The sequence below is a fragment of the Xiphophorus couchianus genome, chromosome 1 (assembly GCF_001444195.1).
Source record: "Xiphophorus couchianus chromosome 1, X_couchianus-1.0, whole genome shotgun sequence".
In the NCBI taxonomy this organism is placed as follows: Eukaryota; Metazoa; Chordata; class Actinopteri; order Cyprinodontiformes; family Poeciliidae; genus Xiphophorus; species Xiphophorus couchianus.
In genome coordinates this window covers 4,028,620-4,045,089 of record NC_040228.1, presented here as the reverse complement: position 1 = coordinate 4,045,089, position 16,470 = coordinate 4,028,620, and the positions used below count along the sequence as shown (strand labels likewise).

General features: G+C 39.6%; 2 protein-coding genes across 3 annotated transcripts in view; both read left to right on the top strand.

Moving 5' to 3' along the window:
- The first annotated feature begins 1,563 nt into the window (after positions 1-1,563).
- Positions 1,564-10,787, top strand: LOC114148562 (uncharacterized). 2 transcript variants are annotated; one of them, XM_028023940.1, is made up of 7 exons: positions 1,564-1,958; positions 3,277-3,449; positions 3,686-3,904; positions 5,651-5,811; positions 5,909-6,041; positions 6,683-6,884; positions 8,458-10,787. In XM_028023940.1, the coding sequence occupies exons 1-6, from the start codon at positions 1,709-1,711 to the stop codon at positions 6,857-6,859; spliced, it is 1,113 nt and encodes a 370-aa protein (XP_027879741.1). In that variant the 5' UTR covers positions 1,564-1,708; the 3' UTR covers positions 6,860-6,884; positions 8,458-10,787. The 2 variants fall into 2 exon arrangements, with proteins under 2 accessions (XP_027879741.1, XP_027879733.1); XM_028023932.1 differs by having other exon boundaries at positions 6,683-10,787.
- Positions 10,788-15,667: 4,880 nt separating this feature from the next.
- Positions 15,668-16,470, top strand: part of klhdc8b (kelch domain containing 8B) — a 165,463-nt gene continuing 164,660 nt past the window's right edge. Inside the window, exon 1 of the mRNA XM_028017307.1 lies at positions 15,668-16,132. The gene's annotated coding sequence lies outside the window, so the exon portion shown is untranslated. The remainder of the gene's footprint in view (positions 16,133-16,470) is intronic.

The following is a 16,470-nucleotide window of genomic DNA, read 5'->3' as shown; positions in this document are numbered from 1 at the left end:
GAGATAAAAACGGCCTTACAGACACTCGTCAAAGGTCTGGTGAGCAAAATGATTGAAGAATCAGCTTGCAGCTTCCAGGCTAAACATGTTGATGGGTTCTGTGACGTGATGTCCCAGGAAATCTGGAATGCAATTCGGGACAAAGATATCAAGTTGTCCTTGGGAAGGATTGAGGAGCTCAGCGAAGCAATTTTCAGGGACATTTTTGACAAGAGTACAGGTGAAAACATGAACCTGGGAGACTCGGACAAACCGCTGACAAGTTTTTTCAGGTCTTGTGTGATAGAAGATCTGAAGAGACCAGTGGAGACATCTACTTGACACACAGCAACAGTTGCAATGGCCAATAAAAAAAATGGATTAAGAGGGTTTATTACAATGAATTAGCCAGAAAGCTAAATGATCCTCTTATATTTCCTTTAATGCCAAGGCATCAAGGCATGGGTGAACTAAGCAGCTGCGTTGGGACCCCCAGACCCTCCAGGTCCCATATTGAAGATAAATCTAGAATTTTAATATTTGATTATTGAGAATGAAAGTGCTATTAATTTTATTTGGCGACATTAGCAGAGATAAATTTAAATAGTTGAAGTGGTCTAACATTTAAATGAGCAAAACTGAAAATAATCCACATAGATGGAGTTTTGCGTTACCATAGCAACAATTTGATGCTATAAGTTAAAATATTTCTTTATATCAGCTTCAGTTTGTTCACAATTACATTTCTTCTTCTAAAAAAATTTAAAATAAAAATATATCTTTTTCTTTTTCTTCATCATCATCATCATCATCATCATTATCATCAATCAATCAATCAATCATCAGTCAGCTTCTTCTTCTTTTCTATTATAGCAGATCGCAAACAACGTCGGCGGTGATCCGCCACCTACTGCACACGTGTGTAGCAACACCACCTCACATCCATTACATTCTGTTTTTTAATTTTCTACCATTAAGATAAATAAATCTCTTTTTCTCTCTCTCCCTCAGCCTGCCTACATGGTCTCTCCTCAGAGCTACATCCTGTTTCCAATCAGTTGCCAGTTCTTTCTCCAGTAACTAAGCTGCTATTTAAGCTCCTCATGTTCTTTCGCTTTCTGCTGGATTAGTTCCCTGCGCTCACTCAATCCTCATGTTCTCTTGTCCACTGTGCTCGTTTTTTTTGTTGTTGTTTTGTTTCATTTACTTTTCGTTGAACTTGCTGTTATGAAACTCACAATGTCCTGTCTGCATTTTGCTTTGGTTTGCTCTGGTTGGTAAAATGTTTCTGATTTTTCTCTTTCCTCTGTGTCATAAGCAAACCACCTATGCAGATGAAAAATATTTTGAAACTTGTTATTTACCCATTCGGGTTTTTCTACCTTATAGCTTAACTATCAGCTCAGTGTAGCAAAGGTCTGAACTGTGAGACAATAAACTTAGGTTAATCACTGCAAACAAAATTACAGAATTTTATTTGTAACGAAATGAAATAGGCCTGTGAAAATGAGCGGCTTTTTCCACAGGAAGATGGCGCTGTTTGGCGGTGTTCTCAGTGTTCGTCACCAACTCGCCTGACAATGAGATAGAAGAAGAAGATGGATACCGGGGAATCAGGAAGTAGCTAGCGGCCCGTGTGTTTGGTGGATACCAGTAAGTCACCCTGGTAACTGACTCTTGGCTAAGGCGGGAGACAGAAAGTTTCCCTTTGTGTAACCGCAGAGCTGTCATGGCGGAGGAACATGAAGTAACAGAGAGCAGACGTGTCTGTGTGCCGGCGCGGGGGACAGCAGGTGACCCTGCGCTGTCAGTCCCTCGGGTACTCGGCTCCGCAGATCACGCACCGAGGAAAAAGTTAATTCTACACATGGACCTGAATAACACAATCCTAGTCTCGGACACGGTGACCGGACAGGGGACGGTCGCTGCTCTGGACTACTTCCTCTCCACCGTCACCTGGGGGAAGATGAGCAAACACGGTAAAAACAAAGCACGGAGTCCAGAGCGTATTGTTCTGTTTCTAGAACACACAGGTGGAAACAAATGGATGGAAATGCTGTTTAGGAAGTATTAAAACATTTCAGCAATATATTGAGTTAATCAATTTATTTTAAGTCATATGACGTTCATGAACACTTGAGTAGTGACTGAGAACTACTTTCTGGATTCCACTTCCATTTATTCCTCGCCCCTCTGGAAGACTGGAATGACATAATTCCATGAAAGCGTCTATGATAAATATTAGTATTTTTATATTCTAATAATATTTTTAAGAAATACATAAAATCAGAATACTACTCGTTAGGGTAATATTGATTTTATAATATATAGGTAGATGCAAAATACTTATCTATAGACTTTTTAGTCCACCTATAAAAACATTTGTCATTTTTAAATTTATACTTCATCCCATAAATTCATTCCAATGATAAAAACACGTCATCTCACACATTTCAAATCATACTTGAAAAGCCATTTGACATTCAATTACTTCTATGAAAGTAGGTGTTCTCTTTCAACATTCGTTTCCGTATCTCACTATGGGACACGACCCCAGCGCCGGTCCCTCGGAAGCTCCATATCTGGGGTCTCAAACTCCAGTCCTCAAGGGCCGCTTTCCTGCAACTTTTAGATGTGCCTCTGCTGCACCACACCTGGATAGAATAATTAGTTCATTAGCAAGACTCTGGAAAACTGATCTACACAAGGAGGAGGTAATTAAACCATTTCATCCCAGAGTTTTGTACCTGTGGCACATCTAAAAACTGCAGGACAGCGGCCCTGGAGGACTGGAGTTTGAGACCCCTGCTCTATATGGACCTTACCAAGCTCCGCCCACAACAGACCTAGAAAATCCCACATGGCCGAAAGTCTCACAAACAAAGCCTCCCAGTGCGTTGTTTCTATGTAAACCTGGTGTCTTTTACTTCGACTGATTCTCTGCAGTGTATTTCTGACTCGATTAGTGCATCATTTCTACCGGATTTTCACAATATATCAGCTACTACAATGGACAGAGGAACTAACAAGTTCATGTCATCTTTTGTGGAGGAGATCAAGGTGTTTGAGCCACTCGATGCCTCCAACATTGTGCACGTCACAGCAAAATGCTTTCGCTCTGGATGAGGAAAATGACAGATCCACACACCCTCTACAAGGTCTCAGGAGATCACCCTCCTTGCCTTGAATTTAAAATGGCTTTTCAGGCCGACCCCCAAGTTTTACAGTTTTTAATAGGAATACTTTTATACATAATTTCCATCTCTGAAACTCTTGCATGCTGGGTAATTCTTGCAGGAAAATGGGAATGGCTGAGTGACGCCGCCTCCCTGTTACCTCCCTGCAGCGACGCCTCCAGCTACTACTCTCAGTTTGGACGCTCACCAGGCTTCACCTCTGTTGCTGGGCGACGCTTCAAAGGCCTGCTGGAGGAACATCTGGAGCTGCTCCGCTGGCCTGAGGGCGTCAAGGCAAGTGAGCGATCACAGAAACCTGCCTGACGCTCTGAGACGAAGATGACTCCCCTCTGAGCAGTGCAGCTACCTACACTCACATGTATATTAGGCCAGAATAATGTTGGGTTTACATTACTTTTGATGTCAAAGGGGGATGCTGTTCAAGCCAAGTTGGACATGCTTGATTTTTTTTTTTTTTTGCAATTAGCCGACATCATGAGAACACAATATTTCAACACTGTTTCCCACAGGAAGACAGACAGCTGTCTGTTAAAGGAGAAGATGGCCGACTCTACCACTGGATCCTCCCATCCTTCTTCCAGCTGATCAGAGATCTGGCGGGGGAAGGACGGGAGTTTGCCATTGTTTTCCGCACGTTTGGGACAGACCTGCCTCGGGTGCTGAAGGCCGTGTCTCGAGCAGTCAATGAGGGAGCTCACCCACTGTTCCCTGATCTGCCTGAGCTGAAGGTGAGGCAGGGTCACTCCTAAACATCAACTAATATTAGATCTTCAGTGTTGCCTTGCAGAACTCTGCCTATTAACTGTTCAGGTGACAGAAAATTACCTGAAAGGGGCAGCATTATGTAAAATCAACTTTTTTGAGCTGTACATCACGTTATAATGTTATTCCCTCATCAAAAGCATGCATGGAGTGTTGCTTTAATTCTTCTGTGCATGTTTGACAAATCCTTTAATCTCCATGGCAACTATTCAGCTGTCTAAAACTCCTGGTTTGACCTAGTGCTGCCTTCAAGGTGCTGCTCCTCCTCAAAGCTGCAGATTCCAACCTTCTGGTCTCATAGAGCAGCCCTTCTCTGTGACTCCCCCACTCAGCTCCTTCAGACTAGCTAGTAGCAATTAGTAAACACCTGGTGGTAGCTGCACATCTGCTGAGCTCATTATACGTCTCAGTGCAATGCTGGTAAAAATGTTGTTAAAGGGTTAATAGAGGAGGGATGTTGTGATGACTTCCTGAAGGCGGAGTTTCAATTAGAGAAAGCGTTTTTAAAGAAACAGAGACCCAATTTCAAGGTGTTACATCAGGAAATAACATTTCTTTCAAGTCATATTTAAGATAGCATTTTTAAAACAACTGAAGTTAACATAGTTACTTAATTTTGCTATAAAATGGTACTATGTGCCTAGAAAATATTTCATTCATTTTTAACATTTTTCATTATTACTTTAATCTTTCTGTACATGTGTACGGTGACAAACATCACTAAATACAAATAATACTGGCCCTTTAAACGCACTGTCATATTAGTTGTAATGTGGCTTAAAGGTTCTGGATTATGTGTTCTCCAGGCATGTAGAGCCGTTTTATATCACAATCCAGTACCTCCTGTATGTTAATGGGCCAGAATTCCAGCAAACTGCTGTGAGAAGCTTATGGAAGGAAACTCATATGGTTAACTACAGTATATCATACATTTAGACAATTTTACCAAAAACCAAGCAAATGCATGAAAACTGTGTTGTTATTGTGGCATTTAGCAACTTGAAATAATTTTGGTCAAACAGTGATTAGCAGGAGATTATTTGTCCTCATACAGTGCATGTAAACATCTGGATGTGCTGAGATAGACAGAAGAGTAGAGGAAGATGAATCAAACAGTTTCCAAACTAGAATTCATCCCTGGTGATGTTTTTTTAGTATCACAACTCCCAACATGGCTGTGATTTACAAACAGAACCTGAAAGCACTGCACTGTGACCTAACTGGACTTATATATTTTTTGTGTAGCTGTCTGTTTTAGGTGCTCAGCTGTGGTGCAGTCTTATCTTCCTTAGGCATTGTTTCCTCTTTGACACCAAACTAAAATATCAGCTATAGACAGAAACAATTTAAATCTTCAACTAGAAACTAAAACTCTAAAATTCGGTTAAAACAATACTTTATTAATCCCAAAGTTAAACTTGGTGTTGCTGTAAACCGTATTATTCGGATATCTTCAGAGTTGTTGCGGATGCTGTACCAGTCTGTATAACAACCGATTTGAAGACGCTTCTGACCGAAGACACTCAGCTGTTGTATGACACTCTGATGAAGAAAATTCTGCCTGTAATGTTCTTCATTTAATGTAGGTTCCTTCTTAGACAATCAAGTTAATATGATTAAGAACTTTAGGACTTGCTTTCTTTTTACCTCTCTTCTCATACCCTCTTCTTCTACTAACTCTGACCTTTGCTCTCCATATCGCTTTGGTTCAGCTCAGAGTGGATATGACTCCGGGTAAGATCCTCTGTAGCAAGCGAGGGGTCGTCCTGAGCCGGGCTGAAGAGCGCGTGTCCACTCGTGATGGAGAGAGAGGACTCTACCAATACTTGAGTTCTGTGCAGGGTCTCGGCGGTTTCCAGGACCACTTTGACTGGTATACAAATAGATGCTGCAGCACATACGTACACTACCACTTTGTTTTATTTCTCCTTCTATTTCAAATGATTTTCAATCCGGGTGTCTGTGTCCAGGTGGGCTACCAACACTTTCTCCATCCGAGGAGGGAAGCCCCTATGGATTGACCCCTTTGACCAGAATGTTCAGCATGTCTTTATAGACGACAATATCCGACAAAATGATGAGGACACCATTGTTAGTCCAAAGGTAATGTGGCTTCACTAATGTCCTAATTAGTTCAAATATGAATTGGAACTTCTACGCAATTAGTTTTGATCTTGTTTGTTACTATTTTATGAAAGTATCATAAACTAACTGATGAAAGCAACAGTATATTCTCTGTCTGTGTATACAACTTCTACAAAAATATGTCTTTTACATTAGTTAAAACAGTCACCATGTCGTGATAGAATGAGATAGATAATCTGTGAAATAATCAACCTGCTCCACCTCTTCCCAGTGCTACTATTGTGATATGAAGAAATGCACCGCTCCTAGTCAAAAGCAACCAATCAGAGCCAGGAAGAGGGTCATAACGCTGCTAATCCACCTCGTGTACGTGCTGCTAATCATGCTTTTGGCTGGGAACCTGTTTTATCTGCCGACATTGGTGGCCAAATCTAACTAGCCTGAGCATTCATGGAAAGCTAGCTGTCGGCAAGAAGCTTTAGCATATCAGAGAGCAAGAGGAGTAGCATCCGTATGAGGTTGATTAACAGCACTAAGACCCTCGTCCTTTTCTCACAGATCATCTGTACACTGTCATGAGTGATAATTTTAACAAATATGTAAAGTCGTCTTCATCCCGTCTTCTGTGTCCCTGCTCAATTTGTCTCCACACCGGCCAGGTGTTTCTGGAGCCCGGCGGCCATGACACCCGTGCAGCGTGCACTGCGGAGCTGTACGACATCTCCTTGGTCCAGACCGACCTCCTACGAGCCATTTCGGATCGCAGCTACTTCACCCAGCGCGTTCACATCTGTCTGGAAAACTGTGAGAGTAACATCTGGAATGGGACAGTCTAGAAGACAACTTCTAGGTTGCTGTGAGGTTTGTCCATGTGACAATTGGCAGTTTGCAGTGCTGCTGTCAACTAAACAACACTTCCGTCCCAGCTCGCTAAGAGTCACTGCCACTTTAATTGTGGTGTAGGGTCATCTAGTCATCTAGGTCAAAAGTAAAGACCTTACTGTGGTGGAAGATTGTGAGCTATTCATCGGCAGTACATGGACTTACAAAAGTGTAGCACTGAGATTACTTAAATTGCAATTATTATTTATAAAATATGGGATTCACAAAAGATTGCCAGTTTTATACAAAGAGCACTTACAGTTAAACCTACATTATCATTCACCCGGCAGATTTTACATTTTTATCTAGTTTTGTCTTGGCGATAAAAACGCTGTAAAATGACTTTCAGCTTTATTTTATTTTTTTAAATGTCATGTCAAACATGATTTATAGCCACCCACTAATCAATGGAAAAAACACTTCAGTTTATAGACGTCCGTTATTAGATCTGTAAACAGACCGCTGCTGTGTGACGTTCTGTTTCTGCACATGCGAGTCGTATTGGGAGTGAGTCTCCATTCACACAGAGAAGTCTGGTTGTGGTCGTATTAAATTAGCAGCATGAACGAACACACAAAAAATAAAAATTGAGATTTTAGCAAAAAATCTGAATTGAGGATCAAGGCCTGACGTGTGAACGTAGCCTTTGGCGTAGTTTCTTCATGACTTTACCACCTCTTTACTTTCCAAAACATTTTCATTGTGCAGTAAACGAGGGCCACCCACATCTGATTGGATGGTACTTAAATAATTAGCAATTTTTTTATTTTGCAATTCAAGCTGTTTTTTTTACAATAGGCCTATAACATACAGCGATATTGAGATAACAAAACTTTTGCAGCAAATTGTTCACTTGGCCACTCCAAGACTTTACTTTCAGTCAGAAGGAACGTTGGCCATGTAATATAAGTAATATATTAGTAATCAGTAATATAAAAGATTACTGAAAACTTAAATCTGGCAGGAGTTTTGGGTTAAAGTTTTACTGCTGAGATGGTAATTTGACTGTCAGACTTGGACTTAAGTTGTGCTTTAATTGCAAAAACAAAGACTTGTGCCTGAGCTCCCATGACTTGAGACTTGACTTAGACTTGTTGTCTGGCACTTGAGTCTCCTTAACAGTTTTTGTTTAATTTTTAAGGAGTGTATGCTCTGGAGGGCGGCTTGCTACATGCTCATACTTTATTCTGAAATGGTAGCCTTCATTTCTTTACCAGTCGAACTACAGATTACAACAGTCTGTTCATGTTTGCTGTAGCTTCAAGATTGTGACCCCACAGATAATCTCCAACTGTATTAAACAATGTAAACAATGTTTCTTCACAAGATACTTGAGTCTAAAAATGGTATCAAACAGCTAAAGTGTTTTCAAAAACATAGCAAAGCCACTTGAGCTGTTGGGTTTGTTGTGTTTTTACCTCAACGTTTGTTATCGTTAGGTCAGAGGAGTTAGATGCCGATACTTGAATGTGTCTTTATGAATGAATTGTGATTAAAGAATCACAATTCATAACGTAGCAGTCGTAAATTGGTGTATCCCAATTGTCCTTAGGTCGGAGTGTGTGGCTGGTTATTTGTCCAACCAAGCGACCAGGGTGTACTCCTGACCGCACCATCAAGGATAAGCTGGTATGGACAGATGGATGGACGTGGATCTGAACAGACTTGAACATGTTGCACTGAAACACTGTGGAAGTGTCTTACTGTGAAGTTCTGAATGTACATGTATGCTACTGTAACACTCTTTGATGTAAGATAATGTTTTTGCTGAATCATATCAGAAAGCTCCAACCAAAGCATTGGTTCAATGATAATTGGACAAGTTACATGTGTTAGCGCTGTTGTAAACAGAATCGGGTAAAATAAAGGAGACAGTGATGGAAGCCCAGAGAGGACAAAAATCTGTCGAAGCAGAACATTTTGAATATAGCTTGGTATTTAAATCTGATGTCGGTACTCACTATTGAGATCAGAAATCTTCCTTCACCATAAATGTTTTTTTCTAAAGATGACTTATGATCACACTGTGAACCAGGTTTTAGGGGAAGGTTTTTACCAAGCACTCCTCAGAGCAGATTTGTCTAAAAAAAACTCTACTGGGACGATGTTGGGGCTTCATTTGCATTGACTTATTCTCTTATTCTTTAAAGCACTTAGTGTGAAGTATTTTTTTAAAAGTTTTCTTTAAAGGTTTTAGAGTATATTTAATATTTGGTTTTAGAGAGGTCAGGTTATGAAGAGCTAAATGAACCATCAAATAACCTAAAAGCACTTTGAGTAAGGATGGTATAAATTGCACGTGAAGGCAGATAATTGCAGTGTTTTTATTGAGGCTGAGGACAGGCTTTACATTACGTAGCCCAAACTGAAGACTCCTTTACATGTTGATATAACATAATTACACTGCCAAATAAGGACTATTATATTATTTCAATAAATGTAAAACTTGAAATGAGTCAGAGAAAGAAAGCATTACATATTTATTAAACATAAATGGCTCTAAAAATATGTTATTTACACAATTGACTAGAAACTAGAAAAGTTTCAGTTTTATCCTAGGTGGAGTTTATTTGTTTCATGCTGTCAGTAAATTATCTTCACATATTGAGTTAAAGGGGGAAAAAAGCCTCCCATAGTTACTGTCAGTAACCAGGTGAACTGAGATCAAAGATTCATCTGTTTGTGGTGGCAAAATAAGTATGAATCCTAGTTCAGCATAGAGACAAATGGCTGGAAAAAAAAATCTGCTTCGTCACATCATATTTATACACTGGTAAACAAAGTCAGGGATTACTAATTATGTTCCTGGCACCAAAAAAGCCAGGAACATATATTTCCATATAAATCATCAAGTCTATCTTGAGAGTTCTCAAATACTTTCAGTGACTGATTATGAGGCTGAGATAAAAAAGCAAATTTATATTTGGGTCTTTTTCGCCTCTTTACCAACTATGCCAAAAATGTAGCTGATACAGTATGCCAGTATTTCCCATGCCTGGTTCTCAAGGCACACAGCCCTGCATGTTTTAGATGTTTCCCTGCTTTACTACGCCTGATTCAGCTGATTGCAGCTCACCAAACACCTTTCATTGAAATCACCTGGGCTGAAGCAAGAAAACACCTAAAACATGCAGGGCAGGGAGCCTTGAGGACCAGGGTTGGGAAACACTGAACTATGCAACAATGATGACTTTGGTTTATTTTTAACTTTTTAATTCTTATCTGAATTGCATGGTTAGTCTCCACATGTTGTTTTTTTTTACTGTGGTAAACATATCTGAATTGTATAGAAACGTTCATTTACTAAACATGCAATTTTCTTTACTTTTATGAAAATCTTAAGATACTGCAAAAATATTTCATGGTTCTGTAAACTGCTGTTATACCCTTGGAGGAGTAGACGGCGTCGTATACAATAAAAGTTTCTGATTTTCTGTTGACCCATGACAGGAATAAGGGTCTTCCACTACTACAATTTTTTCTAAAGTTGTCTGGATTTACTTTTTTGTTTCATTTTATTCACCAAACGGATTTGAAACCCAGGTGTTAAGGTTTGGTCTTTTGTAGAGTTTATTTCTGGTTTTTGAGACCTTCCTCATGTATGTGGAAGGAAACCTGGCTTTATTCCCCAGACGATTTGCAGTTGTTTTGAATTCTAGCAATTGAAATGAGGTTGTCAGTGAAATGGTTTCTTCCTGGAACAATTTACTGAAATATTTTGAAGCCAAAGCTGCTGGAAGACGTACCCCTCGATGTGTATTTTTAATGTGTACATCTTGTCAAAACTTGAAGTGTAAACAAAAACGTTTTCTGAAATGTTTATTTTTTTCCATGCAAAACATGAATATTCAACTAAATAAATGATGGAAGTTTTGTTTCTCAGTTGTGACGTGTTTTGTTTAAAAACGTGGGACAGCTGCCTAGAAAACAAACAGATCAGCTGCTTACGTCCTCCAAATCAGCAGGGGGCCCCCAAGAGCTTTTCCGGTTTGTCTTTTTTTTATGTCAGCTGTAATTGTATGAAACTAATTTTTTGATAATTGATATTTAATGGGTTATATCTTAGGACTTAGACCTTTTCTTGGTTTAAAAAAATTCTTTTATAGGGAAATTAACTGAAGCTATTGCCAACCCTACCAGTTGGTGGCGGTAATGCCTCCTTCGCCAATAAAAATCAAGAAGAGAACTCTTCTTTATTTCCTGTGAGTCTTGCAAAGAGCTACTGTATGTCCTCATTTTCAGTTGAGGTGTCTGATTTTGCTACATGTTACTTTAAAGTTGTATGAATAGGATGAGTATGATGTAACATAATGTTCACCCACCATGAAAATGAATAATTTTTTTTGTTGCAATAATTAGATTAAAAGGCACAAAGACGGCCATCTTGACAAAAAACTTAAGTAATGTGGCTACAGGAAAATATTAACAGCATTACCTGAGGTGTGAGCATTCAGTATTATATGCTTGTATTCACGCTTGAATTTTTTTTCTACAGTAATATGCTTAATTAATAATACCCACCTTTAATGTACGCACTCTTGACCTCCCATATTGGCATGAAATGGCTTGTTTCTCCCAGCTGCCTAGAAAAATTTAATTGTTTTCAAGCCGGGAAATAGAAAAAAAAGAAATGAAAATTAAGACACTAGAAAGGGGGTCAATTTATATCCGTGTTTTCAGAGGTGTGACCAAGTCACTGTGTTGCAAGTCTCAAGTAAGTCTCAAGTCTTTGTCCTCAAGTCCGAGTCAAGTCTCAAGTAAAGACAGGCAAAAGTCGAGTCAAGTCTCAAGTCAGGAACCTTTAATTTCAAGTCATTTCGAGTCGTTTTTATTTTATTTTTTTTTTATAATTTGCAATTATACATAAAATTCAAATAATAGACCATTTGTTCTTTTTAAAATATGTATTTGAGGTTCATTTGTGATCCTCTTATTCATCTGGTATTCTTCAAATCTCCTGCGACAGGCTGGCGACCTGTCCAGGGTGTACCCCGCCTCTCACCCGGAACGTAGCTGGAGATAGGCACCAGCAACCCTCCCGACCCCATTAGGGACAAGGGTGAACAGAAAATGGATGGATGGATGGATTCTTCAAATCTGTCAGAAGTAAACAGATGTCAGAAAATAAATTACAGCCTTTCATGAATTACATTTGACTTCAGTTTACTCCTTCTATTCATAAATAAACATCAACACTACAACAATCATAGTTTTCAAAAAATGAAATAAGTATAAATGAAGTTAGCTAAAGTCAGCTATCTTACAGCAAAAGAAAAGTGCCACCTACCGATCTTTGTGAAGCTTCAAATGCCGGACAAAGTTGGACGTCGTGGCATCTCCATCCGATATTCTCTTCTTGCATGTTTTACAAGTTGCAGTTCGTTTTTTAGTCGAAAGTTCATAACCTACGTAGCCAAAAGAAATTACTCGCGGAAGCATATTGAGCGGTTATTTCGTATTTCGTTCCCTGAGCTCTGTAGCTTTGCCGCGTTTTTTTAAACGTCCAAATCCTGTTAATTTGATTGGTTGTGCTGCAGCTACGTACACATACATACATAAGGAGAGAGGAAAACCATAGTGACGGTCTGCGCATATTGATACGGAATGAGTGACATTAATTAATGACGCCACTTTATAAATAATGTGTTTTAAATTTTAAGACTTTGAGTAAAAAATATCAAGTCTTTTCAAGTAAACAGCTTCAAGTCGAGTCAAGTCCCAAGTCAATGGCATGAAAGTCAAAGTCAAGTCCGAGTCTTTGAGCATTTTTTCAAGTCAAGTCTCAAGTCGTGATTTTAACGACTCGAGTCCGACTCGAGTCCAAGTCATGTGACTCGAGTCCCCACCTCTGCGTGTTTTGCTTCAACAGAGGTGGATAGACTAGTGTTTTACCAGTCTGTTAGCTTCGTTACAAACACATCACTGGCATTTAGTCAGTGAAGAAAATGCTTGGCAAGATATTCATATATTTAACTTTTTTCTGTATCTTTTACCACATTGAGTCAGCAGCAGCCCTAACCCGATACCAGCCTAACTCCTCCTGTGCTGCTCATTGAGCAGCACTGTGTTCAATGACGTGCTAGTTAGCATTATTGCAGGTAGTCTATGGGAATTTCATTCGAACTCTTTATTATTATTTTTACCACTACACATAAAACTGAAATATTTCTTATTGACAAAAGTTCAAACTATTATAAAATGATCATTAAAAAACAACCTCCTGTCTGGACTGTATGGTTAAACCCTGAGTATCCCATCTTATCTTGTATACTACCACGTTTTTCCTGACTTGACTCTGAAAAGCAACAGAATGCAAAGCATTTTTGCATAACTCCGCATATGTATATTTTGTACATAGCCTGTTGCTGGTGGTCCACTTTTGCTGTCTTACCATACTGTCTACTGAAACTCAGTTGGCTAGAAAGCTGGACTTGGACTGGGCCTTTGGTCAGTCAGGCTGAGCAGGGAACCAGGTAGCTGTTAAATGGCATATTTGAAAGAAAAGTTTGGGTTTCCAGAAGTGATTGATTATTATCTTGTTCAAAAATCTGATGTTTCTCTTCTTTGAGACAATGTTAATATATATTCATTTGACTGTAAAGTTATACATTTTAGACATTTGTTATAGTTATCAAGTTATCTGAGGTTTTTTTTTTAATCTATTAAGAATGTTAAAAGAACTTTGTTTTTGAATTTAACTTTTGCAATGAAAAATATGCTAAAAATGTCGTAACGATATTGCCTTTAGGTAATTTTTTTATGTCTGCTTTTAGTAGTGCTTCAAAAAGTGAATTACATACTATATGCAGACTTTTACATACAGTTCACCAGCAATACATGTTATGCTAGTACCAGTATTGAACCAAAGGAAGCAAGAAAGTTGCAAACCTTTGAAGTTAAATAATTAGATTCTAGATAATCTATCAACTGCTAACCCCTTGACAAAAAAAAAAAAATAAATATATATATATATATTTTTGTCATGGTTTTGAAAATTCCTGTTTTCCTGTACATTTTACCTCAAATTTAAAAAAATGTGGTTAATCACAAACAAGTGATGAATTAACAGAGGCTTCATGACATAGCAGCAGGTTGGTTTTGATAGCCTTGTACTCAATAAAGGAATTCTTTATTTGATAACTGCATTGGGTAGGTAAGGTATATTAGCCCTACAAAAATATACTATTGTATAAATGAGAAATAAGTATGTCATATATTTTGACCTTGATTTCAACATTTTTTTACATCAACCTAATAATCAATCATACCCACAACAAGCAAAGGATGCCCATCTGACTTATTTTTAGGACATGCTTTCCAAAGGCAGTGGAAGAATCACAATGAGCTGGTCACTGAATAACAGTATACATTCATTATGATTAAACTGATACATGTGTACACAAATGTATTCATTTGAAATCAAATCAATCAAAATCTTTGAAGAGAAAGGAAAAGGGGACGAGAACAGGCTCAAAGCAGAGTAACCCAGAATATTCCCACCTCAGGTCCATGGAAATGTCAGCCCTGGTCTTACAGCCTGGATTGGATTGGAACCCAACTTTCTCTCTTTTTCTCTCTCTCTCTGCCAAAGGGTTCTCAGTCATCATCTCAATGAGTATGGTGGGGTTGTCTCTGAGGAATGAGAGCAGTCGACAGGAGTCTGGATGTTTGGATGGACTGACAGTCACATGCCAGCTGGGACCCAGTCTCAGTGTAAGAGCTGATAAACAAAATTTGCTAGTGGGAGATTCCCCAGCACGCAGTCGCATGGAATGATTACTGAGAAACTTGTAGAAAACTAATGTTTTCTCGAGGGCAGTATGGAAAACGTCTCAGATGTTACGGAGATAGGCAGCAGGTGATGTTGACAACAAACACAGCAAAGTTGGACCCAAACACCAAACACACTAGTTTGTCTCATGCTTGTTGCAAGCACTGACATTTTCCTGCCCCTCAATCAATTGACTGTGTTGTGTGGCGCCGATACAGCTCCACCCTGTCCATACCATTATCATATAAATGAAGGGGGTTCACCACCATTTCATGACCTGGAAGGGCACACAGTTTGTGGTTCTCACTGGGTCAGCTTGTATGACACAAAAGACAAAATGAATATAGTTATAGTTGTGTACTTACAGTGGCAGAATAATCTAAAGTACTCTAATGACTCATTTCCTTTTCATCATAGTTGAGATGTTTGGTCATGTATTCCTCTTCTGCATGTGTTGTGGTTTTTTTTCTCTGACTGTTGTGGACTGTGTTACTGTCAGACATTTTTCCCTTGAACACATATAATCTAAATTACCTTATTTTAGAAGTTTATAGTTTCATTAAGACTTGGCAAACCTAAGCTGTGCTGCTGTTTTAGGTAGGTAGAGGTGATTCAGTCTCTGTTAATGGTCTGGTATTAATTTTAACATTTAATATAGGCCTTTTTTTTCCAATGCTTGCAAGCTGCGTGCTGTTACCTTGTAGTGAATGGGGGAACAAAAGAGGGGACTACAAAGGGCTGCTGTTTTCTTTTTGATTTGTAGGGTCTATTCATTATTTTATATTATTTAATTGAACCATTTTTTGGTTTTAAAAATAATATTTTTCATGCACTAATAGATCGGCAATAAATATCTTCCAATAGGATTGATGTCGGCCAAATAAATGTGCTTCGTGATTTACAAGTGGAAACGGAAAGTTTTCTTTTTTTTGACCACATGGGGGCAGCGTTGCCGTGTTTCAGCTACTCTCCACCTCCGGCGGCAGCGTCCTTCAGTTCAGGTGAGTCTGGAGTTTACCTGCTGCTGCAGGTCGAGTCCCGGGAAACCTCTGAAGCCAAGGCTCCGAGTCTCCGGGCCGCACGACGAACGCGGAGGGGGATTAGAAGCTCAGCTTAAAACAGAGGAGAATCCTCTGTTTTAGTCAGAGGTCAGCGTGGGAACAGCTGGCACACGCCGTGGACGCGGGGAGTTGCTGTCGTGCCTTGCGTAAAATGCGCGCTGGAGAGGGAGGCGAGGGACGGTGAGAGCCGAGGGAAAGCGGAGCGCTTCGTGAAAGAAGAGGAGAGGAACTGTTGATGTTTTTGGGTTTTTTGGTTTTTCTTTCCCTCGGATTGGTTGTTGAGAGAACACTAGCAGGATCTCCACGCCGGGGTTTCTGCTGGAAATGACCCGCTTTCAAAGTGTTCACCGGAGCTTTTCCCGTGAACTCCGACGCACCGCTGGCTCCTGAAACAGGTAAGGAATGCTTTGCGGCGAACTTTAACCCCCCGCTTGTGTCGTGCATGTAAACTGTGCGCAGGTGTTGCTTTTGGGCTCGGATGGCGATTAATTGGCGCGGAGCGTGGATTCGGAGGAATGGGTCAGTGCTGCGCTTCAGCTTGGCGCACCGAAGCTGCGTCACCGCGTGTTCCAAACCAGATGAGGAGACAGAGACTGAATATCTTTCTCTCGGTTCGGCCCACTTTCCACTTTCTTTGGCACGTATTTTCCAATTTTGAAAAAAGGAATGCTCCTTCAGGAAGCTGAAGTCTCACCATAAAGTATTTATAAATAAGAGTGTTCAGGTAAATGTT

What these genes read in the sequence shown, in the direction of transcription:
- LOC114148562 (XM_028023940.1), top strand. Translation starts at nt 1,709, where the DNA reads ATGGCGGAGGAACATGAAGTAACAGAGAGCAGACGTGTCTGTGTGCCG. An exon ending in GGGGAAGATGAGCAAACACG is followed by an intron (nt 1,959 to 3,276) that starts GTAAAAACAAAG and finishes TAATTCTTGCAG; the next exon opens with GAAAATGGGAATGGCTGAGT. An exon ending in CTGATCTGCCTGAGCTGAAG is followed by an intron (nt 3,905 to 5,650) that starts GTGAGGCAGGGT and finishes GCTTTGGTTCAG; the next exon opens with CTCAGAGTGGATATGACTCC.